The sequence below is a fragment of the Microcaecilia unicolor genome, chromosome 5, assembly GCF_901765095.1.
Source record: "Microcaecilia unicolor chromosome 5, aMicUni1.1, whole genome shotgun sequence".
NCBI classification, from domain to species: domain Eukaryota; kingdom Metazoa; phylum Chordata; class Amphibia; order Gymnophiona; family Siphonopidae; genus Microcaecilia; species Microcaecilia unicolor.
Window position 1 is genome coordinate 38,459,307 of NC_044035.1, and position 16,997 is coordinate 38,476,303.

The 16,997-nt window shown below is 45.4% G+C and overlaps 1 protein-coding gene across 5 annotated transcripts in view; it reads left to right on the forward strand.

Annotated features, from left to right (window-relative positions):
• SH3PXD2A (SH3 and PX domains 2A) overlaps positions 1-16,997 on the forward strand; it is a 627,470-nt gene that overhangs the window by 556,545 nt on the left and 53,928 nt on the right. For all 5 annotated transcript variants that reach the window (XM_030202799.1, XM_030202798.1, XM_030202801.1 and 2 more), the window contains 2 exons: positions 1,958-2,071; positions 11,225-11,308. In XM_030202799.1, coding sequence (XP_030058659.1) covers positions 1,958-2,071; positions 11,225-11,308 — 198 coding nt within the window. The remainder of the gene's footprint in view (positions 1-1,957; positions 2,072-11,224; positions 11,309-16,997) is intronic.

Below are 16,997 nucleotides of genomic sequence, written 5' to 3' on the forward strand. Positions count from 1 at the left end.
GTTCGATCATAGTCATGCTGTGTTGGTAGGTGAAGAGGGTTGTGTGGGGTCGTTGGGGTAGGCCTTTTTGAAGAGGTTGGTTTTTAGTGATTTCCTGAAGTTCAAGTGGGCGTGGATTGTTTTCACAGCTTTTGGGAGCCCATTCCATTGTTGTGCACTTATGTAGGAGAAGCCGGCTGCGTAAGTTGTTTTGTATTTCAGTCCTTTGCAATTTGGGTAGTGCAGGTTTAGGCAGGATCTTGACGATCTGTCTTTGTTTCTTATTGGTAAGTCTATAAGGTCTGTCATGTATACTGGGACTATGCCATACATGATTTGGAGGCTCATTTTCAAAGCACTTAGCCTCCCAAAGTTCCATAGAAACCTATGGAACTTAGCCTCCCAAAGTGCTTTGAAAATATGCCTCTTTGTGGACTAAGGTCCAAATTTTGAAGATGATCCGTTCTTTGATTGGGAGCCAATGTAACTTTTCTTGGAGGGGTTTGGCAATTTACTATCCCGCCTATCAAAAAGCATGTCTAGGCAGCTTACATCTAAAAATTATAGGAAAGAAGAGGTAAAACGTGAGAGAGGGCGGGGAGAAACTACAATTTTAAAGGAAAGAGGAAAAGAAGATAGGAAAGGAAGGGGTTTTGACTAGTTCGTTGGGTCTGACAAGCTCACCTCCATGGACTGCAGCAGAGAGACAGGATATGCATCAGAGGAGAGGGAATGTTTTAAGTTCTGTTTGAAAGTTTTGAAGAGAAGTTTGATGCTGAAGAGACCCTGAACTGAAAAAAATTACCTTCCTAGTGTGTTGATGAATTATTTCTCAAAATTTTGGTACTATCAGTAGGTATTGGAATGATGATCGCAATGTTCTTGAATTAGAATATGGGGTTGACATGCGAGAGAGGTATGGTGGTTCTCCACACAGAAGGCTTTTATAAACTGACAGCAAAATCTTGTAAATAATACGATGAGGCAGGGGAAGCATATATGAACCTACGTGTGCGTGCTTTTATGCCTATATGCCAGTATGATGCATAAGCGCTGTTCTGCAAATACCTGCTTATATAGCTCGTATTTGGAAAAGGGCATGCACGGAGAAGCTGGTATGGCTGGCGTAAGTGCTTGCACCTAAATGTTAAGCGTTTATAGACCCAGTTACGCTACTGTTCTATGCACCTACTTTTCTTTAGAGAATAGGCACCCACCAGGCACCCTTTTATGGAGTTGCTGTCTTAAGGCCCAAAATATGGGACTAGTGACAAAGCCACGGGGGGGGGGGGGGGGGGGGGGAATTGTGGGCCAAATGGCTGGAGGAGCAGGAGACTGACTGACTGAGGGAGAAGCAGACACAGGAATGGATGGTGGGGGAGCAGCGATAGCCTGAAGGAGGGCAGCGGCCCTGCCCCAGGCCCGGCTCTGTCTCTCAGCGGCCCAGTGAACATGTATTCTTTATTGATACAGAATGGATCAATGAAGAACACATATTCACCCCATTGCTATAAAGCCTTTGAGGGATGAATGGTGCCACTCTAATGGATCCAACAATATTAAATAGTGCATATTAGATAATAGTTTATTTGAAGCACGTTATAGGTGAATGTGGATGTATATTAACTTCCTCCTGTTGAATGTGCATTTGATTGGAATCTTTCAACATTTAAAAAGGCCACGCTGTCTGTGGGTAAGGGTCACAGATTTGAGGTACCGCTTTTCTGTGGTACAGCCAAAGCAGTTCACATATTATTTACAGGCACTTTCTCTGTCCCTAGAGGGCTCGCAGTCTAAAAGTATGCACTGACGGTTCTTGGAGTTTGTCTGGTTCTCAGTATCCATTGTTTTGCTTTGACTGTAGCTGTTCTGTTCCGCCTCCCAGAAGCCGGCACGTTAGGCGAGTGACAAACCTGCCTAGTGGTTAAGCCGGCCCTGCTGGAGAGATCGGTAACGTTTCTTTTCTTTTTTTTTTCAGGTTGGTGGTTTGTGAGCACAGCAGAGGAGCAGGGCTGGGTCCCTGCCACTTACCTGGAGAGCCAAAGTGGAACCAGAGATGATTCAGAAATTAACACCTCAAAGACCGGGGAAGGTAAGAATTAGCCACAGATGTTGAAAATCAAATTATGCTCCATTTCACCTGAAGCTGGCTTTACAGAGATATTATCACTTTATCAGAATAAAATGTGAATCAATATATAACAAGCACATTACACGTTTACTTAAAGATTAGTTTATCAAATACATAAAATTAAAACTGATTGCCTATTAGTTAAAAGGAACAATACTTTCCTTATGCAGGATTTATTATGACTTTGCCTTTGTTTCCTGCGGGTGTCTCGTGCAATCAGAACTAGCCTTTACCAGGACCGTATCAAGCTGTAATGGCGCCCTGTGTTACTCACCCACTGGGGTATCCCCCTGCCCCACCCACTTTGCCACCACCAATGGGAGGAGATGGGCAGGGGAGCCACTCACTCCTGGCACTGGGCTCTACTGAGGATATGGCACCATAGCCCTTCATTTATAAGTACATGGAAGGTTTACCCATTTCACCACTCCCTCCCCAGCTCAGCCATCAAGGTGATAAGTCTCAGCAAGAAGACACAACCCACTGCGTCCTCTGGAACCTTATAGATGCTAATTCTGCTGGACCTCTGGATTATTTTAAAAGCTTGTGCAGTAAGGACCCGCATGTGGCCTGCATCAGTTAGAAATGATCAGGCCAGTATTGAACCGCTGTGGCCAAATATTTCTGGATATTCAGCACCAATATCTGGACAGCAGTGGGTGCTGAATATCTGGATAATGAGCTGAATATCTCCATTCAGGGCCGGCACCACTAGGAGAATTAGGCACCTGCTTAGGGCATCAGACAAACAGCGTCTTCTCTTTCCCTCCTTACCCCTCTAACCCACAGTCAGCATTTCCTGCCTCTGCCATGCTTGTTCCCTGGTCCAAGTTACAATAAGATACAGGGCCTTTAAGCACAGACCTGCATTCATACACTGCCATATCCCTTTCTCTTAGATGGAGAGAGAGAGAGAGCACACACAGGACATGGCAGCAAATGAGTTCCAGTTTGTGTTTAATGCTGATACTGTATCTTCTTGTGCCTTGGGCCGGGGGACAGGTAGGGCAGCAGTGGCAGGGAAGAGAGTGGAAATGCTGGACGTTAGATGGGAAGAGGGTGGGGATGGGAAGGGGTAAGTTGGCCACTTGGGGGAGGGGAAGGGGAGATGCTGGAATATAGGGGTAGCGCCTTGAGCTGCGCCAGTGGAGGGGATGTGCAGCTATAGGTTCAACTAGAGCATCAGTACCCTGACACAATAACTTTAAAATACCCAGGTCAGTATTCAGAAGCACCGATCTAGATAGCAGCACCTGTGTTTGGATAACTTCTGCGACCTGTGTATACAAAGGTACTGTCTTTGGAGTGCCTCTGAATATCTTTACAATCGTACTTATCTTTTGGATTTCCCAGTCAGCGGCACTTATCCAGATCGCAGGTGTTGCTGTCCGGATCAGTTCTTTTGTGTATTGACCTGGATAGTTTTAAGCTAAAGTGTCTAAAATTTCTTTTCTTCTTCTGGGAACATTTGTATGAAATTCATTATTGATTGATTGATTGACTTATTGATTTGCTATACTGCCATTCCCAAACTCCTTCATGGCAGTTTTACCGACTCCGATTCTACCCAAAATTGCTTCTGACTCCGACTCCAAATCTGGTATCGGCATGCCCAACATTTACACGCCTACAGTTACACCAAACATGGACCTGGTATAACTTGCAGGCTCAAAAATTAAGCAAGAATGTGCATAACTTACTGTATTCTGTAAGTTACACGTGTGAGAACCCTCCCCATGCTCCACCCATATACACGCCCCCCATTCCATTTACACGCATCGCTGATGCATTGGGCTTGAGTTGTAAATTTAATACGAATCGGAGAAACTTTTTCTTCACTGAACGTGTAATTAAACCCTGGAATTCGTTGCCAGAGAATGTGGTAAAGGCAGTTAGCTTAGCGGGGTTTAAAAAGGGTCTGAACGGCTTCCTAAAGGAAAAGTTCATAGACCATTATTAAATTGACTTGGGGAAAATCCACTGCTTATTTCTGAGATAAGCAGCATAAAATGTATTGAGTTTTCTGGGATCTTGCCAGGTATTTGTGACCTGGATTGGCCACTGTTGGAAACAAGATGCTGGGCTTGATGGGCCTTTGGTCTGTCCCAGTGTGGCATTACTTATGTTCTTGCCCACTGGTAATAGCAGAGCCCTCTGTATGGTCTCAGTGCTTACAATTTTGGTGTAGTCGGCAGGATTTAAACCTACACAAATCCATTACCTTAAAACATTTATATCCCGCATATACCTTAAAACTTCAGTGCGGCTTACCATAAAAGAGAGCTAGGAATACCTGGGAGTTAACAGCTTCTCTTGAACTTCTCACAAAATTTAAGGTATTTTTTAAAATATTTGTGGAACAATTTGTAGTGAAACCTTTGTCGCGAATCTGTGGGTAACATATTCCTAATAAATAGGACGCTGGACTTCTCACGTGAGTACATTAACTAATATCCCATGGTGTCTATATATTCAAGTGGGACAACACTAAAGTATGAAATTAATGGAGGGAAAGTCTGGGCACGGCAGCAAATATCTTATTTCAGTGCCAGCATTCAACAGACTCCAGTGATATCATTGGTCTCAAAACCTCCGTGAATTTTCACCCTATGGTTAAATTTTTTTAATATACAATTTTTCATGATACTTATGTATCTTTTCGCTAATATTGTGTGTTTCACAACAAAATTGCTGCAGGCACTTAGCTTAGCATTTACCCAACGGGGCTCTCCGTTTCACTCATTTCAGAGCTTCCTCAGGGACTAAGTTCTTCTGTAGCCTGTAACCCAAAAAAAGTTGTGTGATCACTCAGTACCAAACAAATAAGTAAATAAACACATCCTGACACCGTGGGAAATTTTCACTCACTCGTCTTCCTGACTGCAATCCTTGCAAAGATGGCGTACGGTAGCTAAACGGACGCCGACCAATTTATACCGACCGGAAGCGGAACCAGTTTGCCGCTGTTGGTAAACTCGGCCAGCTTTTTAAAGTTATTTTTTTATGTTTATAAAAAAGCAGTCCACTCTATATGTGAGTTCAAGCCAAAAGGCTCAGTTGATCTCAAAACAGCTGAATCATTGTCTAAATAAATTTGAACAAGGATTAACATATTCCACCGTGTTGCTGTTTGATATGGAAATGATAACATTAACATTGTTTATAGTGCACCCATTCAGGGTTCAGAAAACGAAGGTCTAGATAATGACTATAAGTGTATCCACGATTTCTGTCTGACAGAGCACTTAGATTATGCATATATTGGAGAGCCTGGCCATACAATATGGAAAACAGCAGTGTACACAGTTTAAAAACAGCCCTAGCTTCTTAGCTTAGGCACCCTGACTGCACTTTCACAGCTAAATGTACACTTAGTAAACATAGTAGATGACGGCAGAAAAAGACCTGCACGGTCCATCCAGTCTGCCCAAGAAGATAAATTCATATGTGCTACTTTTTTATTTGTACTGTCCTCTTCAGTGCACAGACCGTATAAGTCTGGCCAGCCCTATCCCCACCTCCCAACCACCAACCCCGCCTCCCAACCACGAGCTCTGGCACAGACCCTATAAGTCTGCTCAGCACTATCCCCGCCTCCCAACTACCAGTCCCGCCTCCCAACTACCAGTCCCGCCTCCCACCACCAGCTCTGGCACAGACCGTATAAGTCTGCCCAGCACTATCCCTGCCTCCCACCACCGGCTCTGGCACAGACCGTATAAATCTGCCCAGCACTATTCCCGCCGCCCAACCACCAGCCCCGGCACAGACCGTATAAGTCTGCCCAGCACTAGCCCCGCCTCCCAACCACCAGCTCGGCCACCCATTCTAGGCTAAGCTTTTACATGTAAGTGCTAATATTCTTAGATTTCTTTATAAAAAGGTGCTATAAACGCTGCTGAAATGGAGGTTGAAATGAAACTGGACATTCCATCTGCAGTTGTAAATGTTTGCTTATAAAGCACACATGAACATGCAAATTTTAAAACATGCATGTGTAAGTCGCAACTGTGTCTACACCCGAGTTGCATAAAAATTATTGTTTTTGCACGTGCTGTCAAGTAGGATGTCATTTCACAAGCAGCATTTTACACGTGTCCACCTGCATATACCTGAAAATTACCCCCCTTAGTGGCTACACTTGGGATGTAGGTTAATGTGTGTTGAAGGAGGTAACCCTATACTGAAGACACTCACTGCAGTGGCTGAGCTAAGTATGTTAGGAAGGGATATAAAACAGGGGGAGACATGTCGGGTAACAGTAAGTGGAGGTTCATGTCGGCATAGGTCAAAAAAAGGTGTATTAGAATTGAACTGAATAGCCAGAAGAGCAGAGGAACAACCACATCAAATATCGGTATGAAATGACCACAAACATGCAAACATTTGGGCAGAAATTACTGTACTTTTTGTGTACCAAGCAATATTTCAAGCAGTACAACATACCTTGCAGCAATAAGAGTTTATTGTCAATTACTTTGAACAAAGAAAGCCGGCAAGCTTTCATATGCACACCCTTAATTGCTGCCAGACTAGATGTGCAGTAGAAGTGGTGGAGGCTATAAGGTGATTGCAAGGATTTGTTTCCTTCTTGGAAACTTAGGAGAGAATTGCATAAAGAAGGCACCAACAGTTAAGACACCAACAATGCATGGAAATGATGAGAATACCGACATTCACATGTGTGTGCCAGAGGTGTAGCCAGCCTTCAATTTTGCCCCAACCCCATATGCCAAGGCTGGTGGAGGTTCCCCAAGCCCCACCAGCATAAGCCTTCCTGTGGCAATACTCGGCACCAAGCTGCCTGCCCTGCTTTCCAGCCCTGGCGTGCATGCTCAGTTTTAGTGAAATTGAGCATGCGCTAAGCTCGCACATGCTCAGTTTCATTTAAAACCAAGCATGTGCGTGAGGGACGGGGAAGCAGAGCAGGCAGCGAGGTGACGATTGTCGACACAGGAAAGCTTCTGCTGGCAGGGCTGGGGACTCCTGCCAGCCAAACTAGCAGACTTAGGGGGGACCAGGCCCAGGCCCCCGAGGCCCTCCTGTGGCTTCACCACTGGTGCATGCGCACATATGTGCTTTAATGGCAATATTCTGGCTACATGCTGTTCTATGCATTGATGCCCATATGCAATAGCGTATAATTATAAGGTGGGCTTGCACACGAGCAGAGTCTGGGCATGGCATGGACAGGCTCCCTGTTGTGCGGGTAAAATTTAAATTGCTATAATTTGTGTGTGTTTTTCTGCGATCAAGGAGCAGGCATTTATTCCAGCTCTATTTGCTTGCATAAGTACCTGTGCCTAAAATATAGGCATGAGTTTGGCCTGTCAAGCTGGTATTCTATGAAGAAACGTAGTTGTCTTTTTTCCTTTATAGATTAGGCAGGGGCGTAGCCAGACTTAAGCGGGAGGGGGGTCCAGAGCCCGAGGTAAGGGGGCACATTTTAGCCCCCCCTCCTGCCGCCACCACCACCTTTGACCCCTCCCCCCCTGGCGCCAACCCTTTCGCCCCCCCCTCTTCCTGCTGCCGCAAACCCTCCCCCGCCACCGCCGTTGGGTACCTTTGCTGGCGGGGGTCCCCAACCCCCACCAGCCGAAATCCTCTTCTCCCGACAAGGGCAGGTTTCTGTTTCTGTGAGTCTGACGTCCTGCAAAGGTACCTGACGGTGGAGGCGGAAGGGGAGGGTTGGCGATGGCAGGGGGGGGTCGAAGGAGTTGGCAGCGGGGTGGGGGCCAGGGCCAAATCTACAGAGGCCCATGCCCCCTTGGCCCCACATAGCTACGCCCCTGGACTAGGCTCCCAATAGGTGCCTTGTAGACCCTTTATAGAATTGCGCTCTTTCAAGGCAATTCTGTAACACCTACCTCCCCCCCCTCCCCCAAATGGCACTTAATCGGCTATCCGGCGATATTCAGTGGGGGATAGCTGGTTATCCCCCACTGAATATTCCCAGTTAGCGCCTAGGAGATAACTGGCTGTATCACACGATATAGCCAGCTATCCCCAAATATTCAATTCAAAGCAACCACATTGGGCCACTTAAATAGCTGGTTTATCTTTAGCTGGTTTAAAGATAACTGGGTATCTTTGAATATCAATGTAGCCGGTTAACTTGAAACCGGCCAAAAATAAACCGTATAATCAATGCTGGTTAATGGAAACGGCCTGGCATTGAATATCCGAGCTGATCGCTGACCGTGGGAGTTAGTCGGGCTCCCTCTTGTGGTCTGAATATCGGCCCCCATATGGCCTATCCAGTCTGCCCGTTCATGCCATGTACTATCCCTTCCTGTCCCTTAGAGATCCTGTGTACTTGTGGCATCGGGTTACCTAAACGAAGGTGCCAACTTATAGAATAACCCCCTTTAAATGGTGCCAGGTTATAGAATTCCCACAATTGCTTTAAAGGACTCACCCCTGGTCCTTCTACACCAACTTTCTATAAAGGAATAATGGTTCTTAAATGTCAATCTAATTGCTTTTCAGGCTCTTGTAGACATTAACTTCCTTAATAATGCTAATCAAATGCTAATGGGCCATTACTGGTCTAATTAAGCCTTAACAGAAATCAGTAAAATGTGCTTCCCCCCCCCCCCCCCCCCCCCCCCGGCAATAATATACGAAAATGCAAGGTAAGGCAGAAAATAATGAGTCAGTCTTTTAATACTATTATTGCTTCATGGAGAACAGGCCGTTTACTATTTGCACAATGTCTTCTTACAAAAGGATTGTTATAAACTGTTTCTCTAACTGTATAATTATGGTCATTCAATTTTTAGAGCAAGCCATCCTGAATTCTGGCATTCTGAGGCAACAGATGCCTTAAGTAGCTTTGAGAGTTTAGTGAGAATATTAAGGGTTTGCCTTTTGCTCTTTCCGCAATCTGTACTTTCCTTTTCATCCTTACCAGACCAGTCCAGAACGAATGGGTTATGTCCATCCACCAGTAGAAGGAGGGAGAGAACAAATAGTCCCAAGTAAAACATCCCTTAAAGGAGTAGTGCAGCCATAGAATGCTCAGTATTTCTCTGTCTCCTAGCGCATGGTGGACTGATTGTTCATCCCTTGCTTGGTGCTACTTGGTCAGATCCTGTCCTGATTCTGCCGCGTATCAGTTGAACAGGGGTTACTGCTGGCTTTTTTGAGGCTACACTGGAACATGGATGATACTTGGTGGACCTGAGCACCTCATCCCCCAGCTAGGGCGACACCCAATGGTTCTGGCTCCCTACCACAGCCCCACTCATTTTTGTATGGCAACTATGTGGTTAAGTGTGTTACAGATTTTGCTTCCTGTGATGTCTAGACTGTGGGATATCGCCCTGGCAAGTATGTGACATTTATTTCCTGCTTGTTGAGGTGAGTGTGCTGTTTTTTAAATTTCCAGCACTTTGCCTTCACCTTTTTCCTGGTGTTGTATTCTCCCTTTGTGGGCTTCACTGATTAGTCTCTCTTCACACCTGCTTCTTGCTGTAGTCGTCACTTTTATGATGCCTGCATGGACCATTGTGGCTACTCTACGCAGGCATTCTGATAGCTGTGGCTTCCCTGGATACCTATTTACCTTCACAGCCTGCTGCATCTGGTGCATGCTGACTGCTGCCATCTTGGCAGCCACGTAGGTTGATAATTTATTTCCTGTGGTCTAGTTCTGGTGGCCTTTGGTTCTTCAGTTCCCATTGATGTGGCCTGGTTTGGAATCTCTGACTTGCTGTAGCCATTTCTCTGCTTCTCTTGTCTCTCTTGTTGAGTTGGCAACAATCCGGTCTTCCTTTGTTATTGCTTGTGAGTCCCTTACTATTCTGTTGGTCATGGTTTGCTGCCTTAGTGCAGTTCCCTTTTTACGCTAAATTCATTAGCCATATCGTTTATGGCCTTCCGGTTAGGCCTGCATTGTTGTGCTGGTCTGGGTGGCATCTCGTCATGGTCTTTGATGTTTCAAATTACTAAAGACATACTGTTTTGTAAAGCCTTTTTAAAAGATTGTAATTTTAAGGATGTCATTGAAGTTTTGTTTTTATGTATAGGACTTAATGTTCTGCAGATGTTACTCTCTGAATGGATATGATCTTGTTTGATTGTATGGGGGGGTGTTTGTTTGTTGTTGTTTTTTTAAATTATGTATGTATTTTTGTACCCCACTTTGAATAAAGTGACATATAACTTTAAAAATAAATAAAAAATAAATTGCTCTGGTGGGCGTCTGTCACTCCACCATTCTTTAGCGACCTCCTTTCACAGTGCTTTTTTCAGGGTCCTTATAGGATGCCTATAGTTCATTTTTCTGCTCAATTCTCCCACATCTTGCAAGTTCTCTTCATTCATTTTCCTTAGTCCCACCCTGGTAGGGACACTGCTTTGCTATATCCCATTTGTTCTGGACTGGTCTGCTGTGGATGAAAAGGAAGGAAAAATAATGTCTTACCTGATTGTTTTCTTTCCTTTAGTCCTTCCAGACCAGTCCAGAAACCCTCCCTCATTGTTTAGTATACATCTGTGTTCTTCTTTTCTCCTAGGCTTCTCTGCTAAGGTTCTCAGGATTCTCTATCGCATGCCTTCTTGCACAACTCCTGAATGTGGCATATCTACATTTCTGTTGAGTGTTGCCTCTTGTTTAAGTGTTACTTGCCTATAAAGTTTCATTTGCTATACAATACAGTCATGCAATCATATGATGAGCACTACTGCTTGGCTGTTCATAATACTGAGCATTCTATGACTGCACTACTCCCTTAAGGGACGTTTCACTTGGGACTATTTGTTCTCTGTCTCCTTCCACTAGTGGATGAACATAACCCATTTATTCTGGACTGATCTAAAGCACAGAAGATTGTCAGGTAAGGCATTATTTTTCTTTAAAACTCATCACATTTTTATGTTCTGTAAGACTTACAATGTTGACTCCAGGGCACTGGAGGTTAACCTGATCTGTTTATTCCATCTGAGAACCAAAACCCCATTGTGCATTCCATGTAATTAATTTTGCTCACTGCACCCCACAATTCATGTGATTCTCATGTTTTATTTATTTTATGTTCTTTTTTTTTCTCACCCCCTTCATGTCATATGTTTCTTTTGTTTCATGTTTTTCCAACCCATCTTCCACATTAGTTACTAAGAGGCGCAAGGCTCACCTGCGACGCTTGGACCGACGCTGGACGCTGGGCGGAATAGTCAACAGGCAGCAGAGTCGAGGTGAATAGACTTTATGGCATGCTCACTGGGGCTGTCACAGTGGTGCTGGAGTGGGTGTTACGTGGAAAAAGTACATTCTCCCTTTAGCTCTCTGTTTAGGCACTTTGGGGCCCTTTTACCTAGCTGTGGTAAAAAGTGACCTGCGTTAGTGTGGACGGCACTTACTGGGCCATTTTTTACCGCAGTGGGTAAAAGCATAGGAGCCAACTTTTCAAAATGATTGGGGTACTGAACATTTTTTTTTACAGGTGGTGCATTCCCCCCTCCCCCTCATCCCCGTCCCTCCCCCTCCCTCATCCCCCCTCCACCTCCCAGGCCCCCCTCCCTCCCTTCCAGTCCCTTCGAGTTCCAGGCCCCCTCCTTCCCCTCTCTCTCTCCTTTCCCTCCCCCTCCCTTCGAGTTCCAGGGTTGCCCCCTCCCTCCCAGTTCCAGGGTCCCCCCCCCCCCGCTCTCCCTCCCTCCCTCCCAGTTCCAGGGTCATCGTCATCCCTCCCTCCCTCCCTTCCAGTTCCAGGCCCCCCTCCCTCCAAATTTTAAAAGTCAACCTGACTTACCTCGTCGGGGTTATGGCGGCTGGCAGCAGCGGTAAAAAGTGTGCAGGCTCGGCACTTAGTTTTCCCTTCTCTGTCTCTCAGCTCTAATCCCACCCTCATTTCCTGTTTCCGCAAGGGCGGGACCAGAGCTGAGAGACAGAGAAGGGAAACTGAAGTAAGTGCCGAGCCTGCACGCTTTTTACCGCTACTGCCGGCCGCCGTAACCCCGACGAGGTAAGTCAGGATGACTTTTAAAATTCAGAGGGAGGGGGAACTGGAAGGAAGGGAGGGAGGGACGTTGACCCTGGAAGTGGGAAGGAGGGAGGGGGGACGCTGGAACTGGGAGGGAGGGAGAACGGACGACGACCCTGAAACTCGGAGGGAGGGAGGAAACGAACTTCCAGTGGGTGAATATTGGGGGTGCTCGAGCACCCACAGCACCCACAGAGTCGGCGCCTATAGGTAAAAGGACCTTTCTAAATTGGGGCAGTAAATGGCCTTGCTCTAATACTAAAAGTAGTACGTGGTTATTTACCGCCTGAGCCCTTACCACCACCACCTACTTACTTGGCGGTAAAGGCTCATGTGCTACTCGTGCGGTAATCAGGCAGCAAGCAGCAATATGGTCTTCCACCAATTACCGCCAGGAATGCCCCTCGCAGTAGAAAATAGAAAATGGCATGCACCAACTTTGAAATTACCTATGGGCGCCTGTGCTACCCCAGCGGTAGTGTCGATTTGGTGCATGGTACCCATGTGTTAACCCTACCACAGCTTAGAAAAAGGGTCCCTTTGCGAACTACGTGAGACTTCCTGGTATATATATAAGTACATAAGTAATGCCATACTGGGAAAAGACCAAAGGTCCATTGAGCCCAGCATCCTGTCCCTGACAGCGGCCAATCCAGGTCAAGGGCACCTGGCAAGCTACCCAAACGTACAAACATTTTATACATGTTATTCCAGAAATTGTGGATTTTTCCCAAGTCCATTTAGTAGCGGTCTATGGACTTGTCCTTTAGGAAACTGTCTAACCCCTTTTTAAACTCTGCCAAGCTAACCGCCTTCACTACGTTCTCTGGCAATGAATTCCAGAGTTTAATTATGCGTTGGATGAAGAAAGATTTTCTCCTATTTGTTTTAAATTTACTACACTGTAGTTTCATTGAATGCCCCCTAGTCCTAGTATTTTTGGAAAGCGTGAACAGACGCTTCACATCCACCTGTTCCACTCCACTCATTATTTTATATACCTCTATCATGTCTCCCCTCAGCCGTCTCTTCTCCAAGCTGAAAAGCCCTAGCCTCCTTAGTCTTTCTTCATAGGGAAGTCGTCCCATCCCCGCTATCAGTTTCTGCTTTCACTGATAGGAGTTTCCTCACACAGGTGAAACTTGCTGACATAGATTTCGAGGGAAACCCCTTAAAAAATAGTAGGACTAGGGGTCACGCAATAAGGCTACTAAGCAGTAAATTTAAAACAAACCAGAGAAAATATTTCTTCACTCTACATGCAATTAAACTCTGGAATTCGTTGCCAAAGAATATGGTAAAAGCAGTTAGTTTAGCAGGGTTTAGAAAAGATTTGGATAATTTCCTAAAAGAAAAGTCCACAAGCCATTATTAAGATGGACTTGGGAAAATCCGCTCCCAGGATAAGCAGCATAAAGTCTGTTTTACTGTTCTGGGATCTTGCCAGGTACTTGTGATCTGGATTGGCCACTGATGGAAACAGGATACTGGGCTTGATGGACCTTCGTTCTGTCCCAGTATGGCAATGCTTATGTTACTATGTAATTAACATGCTGCATTTACCATGCGCTAAGTGATTAACACGCAGATAGCTTAAGACCCCTTACCACTTCCTAAATAGGAGTCACTAAGTACCCTTGCGCTAACTGCAAACTGATTACTATGTACTAATGCAGATGTTAACATCGGACCTGCAATGGAAAATGCTGGCTATGCCTCTAATAGGTCCCTGTTAGATTTGCAAGTAGCACACATTAATTTTTGATGTTAAACACGGTAACTGCAAAAGCTACTGCACTGTTGTAAAAAGACACCTCGGCCTATTAGTCTCATTATCAGTAAATTAAAAATAAATGCATATAAACGGTCCTTTTACTAAGGCGCATTAACAGATTTATTGTGTGCTAATAATGATTAGTGTGCACCAAATGATAAGGCACCCATTATAGTAGATGATGACGGCAGAAAAAGACCTGCACGGTCCATCCAGTCTGCCCAACAAGATAAACTCATATGTGCTACTTTTTGCGTATACCTTACCTTGATTTGTACCTGTCCTCTTCAGGGCACAGACCATATAAGTCTGCCCAGCACTATCCCCGCCTCCCAACCACCAGCCCCGCCTCCCACCACTGGCTCTATAAGTCTGCCCAGCACTATCCCCGCCTCCCAACCACCAGACCTGCCTCCTACCACTGGCTTTATAAGTCTGTCCAGCACTATCCCCGCCTCCCAACCACCAGCCCCGCCTCCCACCACTGGCTCTATAAGTCTGCCCAGCACTATCCCCGCCTCCCAACCACCAGCTCCGCCTCCCACCACTGGCTCTATAAGTCTGCCCAGCACTATCCCCGCCTCCCAACCACCAGCCCCGCCTCCTACCACTGGCTCTATAAGTCTATATTCTTATGGATGTCTTATCATTTAGTGCGTGCTAATAGTTAGCATGTGCTAAATATTTTAGCGCACCTTAGTAAAAGGACCTCAAAATGTTCCAATGTGGAAAATTAACAACAGAAATACCCTTCTTTTAGGTGAACCTTCAAAACTTTATTTAATGGGTGGTAAAATGTGTGTGTGGGGGGGGTTTCTGGGTGTGGTGGAAGGTTTTATATTGCCATATACATAATTTACTTCATTCATTACTCTGTTTACTCATGCTTTGTAAAGAATATATACACTATCTTTTGGGGGGGGGGGGGGGTTAGGAGATAATATAAGAGTGCTCCTAAGCACCTGTGAAGGTGCAGATGTCTTCCGTGGGAATAATTTTATAACAGATGTCCATTTGAGAATTTTAAAAGGTGCCTTTTTTTTATGTACCTCTATAAAATACAGAAAGACAAAGTGTGAAATGGACCGATGACTTTAGGACGACAGGACTATGGTGGTATAAAAAGAATAAACTTTATTGTAGACTTGACACAGTACTGTGTTTCAGCCAAAGGCCTGCCTCAGGAGTCTCGAGTGATGTAGATCAATTATTGAATAACTGGTTCGTCTTGAGCAGTATCCAAAAAATTTATCAAATACTGGATGGTACGATCATCAAAGAGACATGTAGCAGGACGAAACTGCCTGTAGCAGTACTGTGTCGCGTCTACAATAAAGTCTATTCTTTTTATACCACCATAGTCCCGTCGTCCTGAAGTCATTGGTCCATTTCCTACTTTGTCTTTCTGTATTTGCACCCCGTGGGATTTTGTGTTCATCCACTTTGTGGAGAGCCTTCCCTGATACTTTGTTCTGTATAAAATAGACACCCACTGCTTACCTGAAAAATCCCACTTCTTTCCACTGAAAGACAACCAGCCCCCCCCCCCCCCCCCCCCCCGATATTCAGCGCTTTATAACCAGCCAGGAATGGCTCCTGGCCAGTTAAATAGCACTTAACCGGCTATCCACTAATATTCAGTGGGGGATAGCGGCTAACCGGCTGCATCGCAAATATTCAGCGCATCGCTGGCTAAGTTTGGTGGCCAAATCGGGCCACCCAGTTAGCAGGCCTGTCTTTGGCTGCTATGTTCACCGGCCAGCACTGGGCAAAACAGTGCATTGCTTTCATAAAATCACCAGCCCTCTGTGCGCAGTTAGACTGATGCAAGCAGGAGGTCATTTTTAAGGGGCATTTAGTTACTGAAGGCGCGTAGGTTAAGGTTTTTTTTATTTATAAAGACAAGTAGATGCCTAGGGATGGGCTGTCATTTCCAAAATCCCATGTTACTACTACTACTAGTTATTATTTCTATAGCGCTACAAGTTGTTAAATGAAAACAAGCAGAAAAAAACATATTTCCTGTTTTTTCATTTGTAGATAATAGCATAGGTGCAGTCTTTCAAGAGCATGTGCACCATTTGCCAAGGGGGCTCATTTTTGTCTCGATAGTATGCCCCTTCAAACCATTGTGCATGTGCAAACCACTGCACATACACCCACTATTGGGAAAAGAGTGTGCCCTCTCTGCAAATAGTATGCACTCATTTGGGATCCCGCCAGGTACTTGTGACCTGGACTGGCCACTGTTGGAAGCAGGATACTGGGCTAGATGGACCATCGGTCTGACCCAGTATGACTATTCTTATGTTCTTATGAAACAGCACGCATTCAACGACTTTGCACCCATGATGACAAAATGGCCAGACAACAAGTAATAAAATGAACTTTCCTTGAAAATGGCCGGGAAATACATGAAACAAAAATGTTCTGGCTGCTCTTCCCTATCAGTGGCAGGTAGGGACACTTAAACCAGCGGCTAAGAGCTGTTGTAAATGTCCGTGCCAATATTTTCAAGTATGTGCACAAGTTATTACAGTACTTTGCCATTTACACATGTACTCGTGCGCTCTGACTTTGCTCCACCAAAACTCCAGCCCGTGCACACTCGCAGCACGTACTTTTGCCTCGGTCGGTATTTTATAAGAGGTCATCTACAGCATATGCAACCCTAGCCATATGTTAGATGACTAAAATATTCCCCCCGGAGTGTCTACACACACACATTTTTGAAGTGACATTTTGGTTGCTGGAATCAGGACAGGATTAAAGCATGAGCAAACTAGGCACGTGCCTAGGGACCGAATGTTTATGGGGGCCCTGTCGCACAGGCTAATTGAGTGGTTTCCAGGGTATCATTTTTACTGTGGGAGATTTGCTGTATTAGGCATGCTAAATCAGCAGTTCCCAGGACAGAGGTTCCTGGCAGGAAGAAGAATGGGGATGGGCCAGAGCCACTTCCTCCCACAGAAGTGTATCTTTCAGTGTTGGAGAGCGGTGCGTCTTAACCTCTCCTTCCTCCACTGCCAGTTATGCTCTTTAGTTGGGATGATGTAAATCCCTGTAGCCTCATAAGACTATGAGCTCCATCTGCAAGGGAGGAGAGAGCAAGCTAAAAGAACCGCTGACT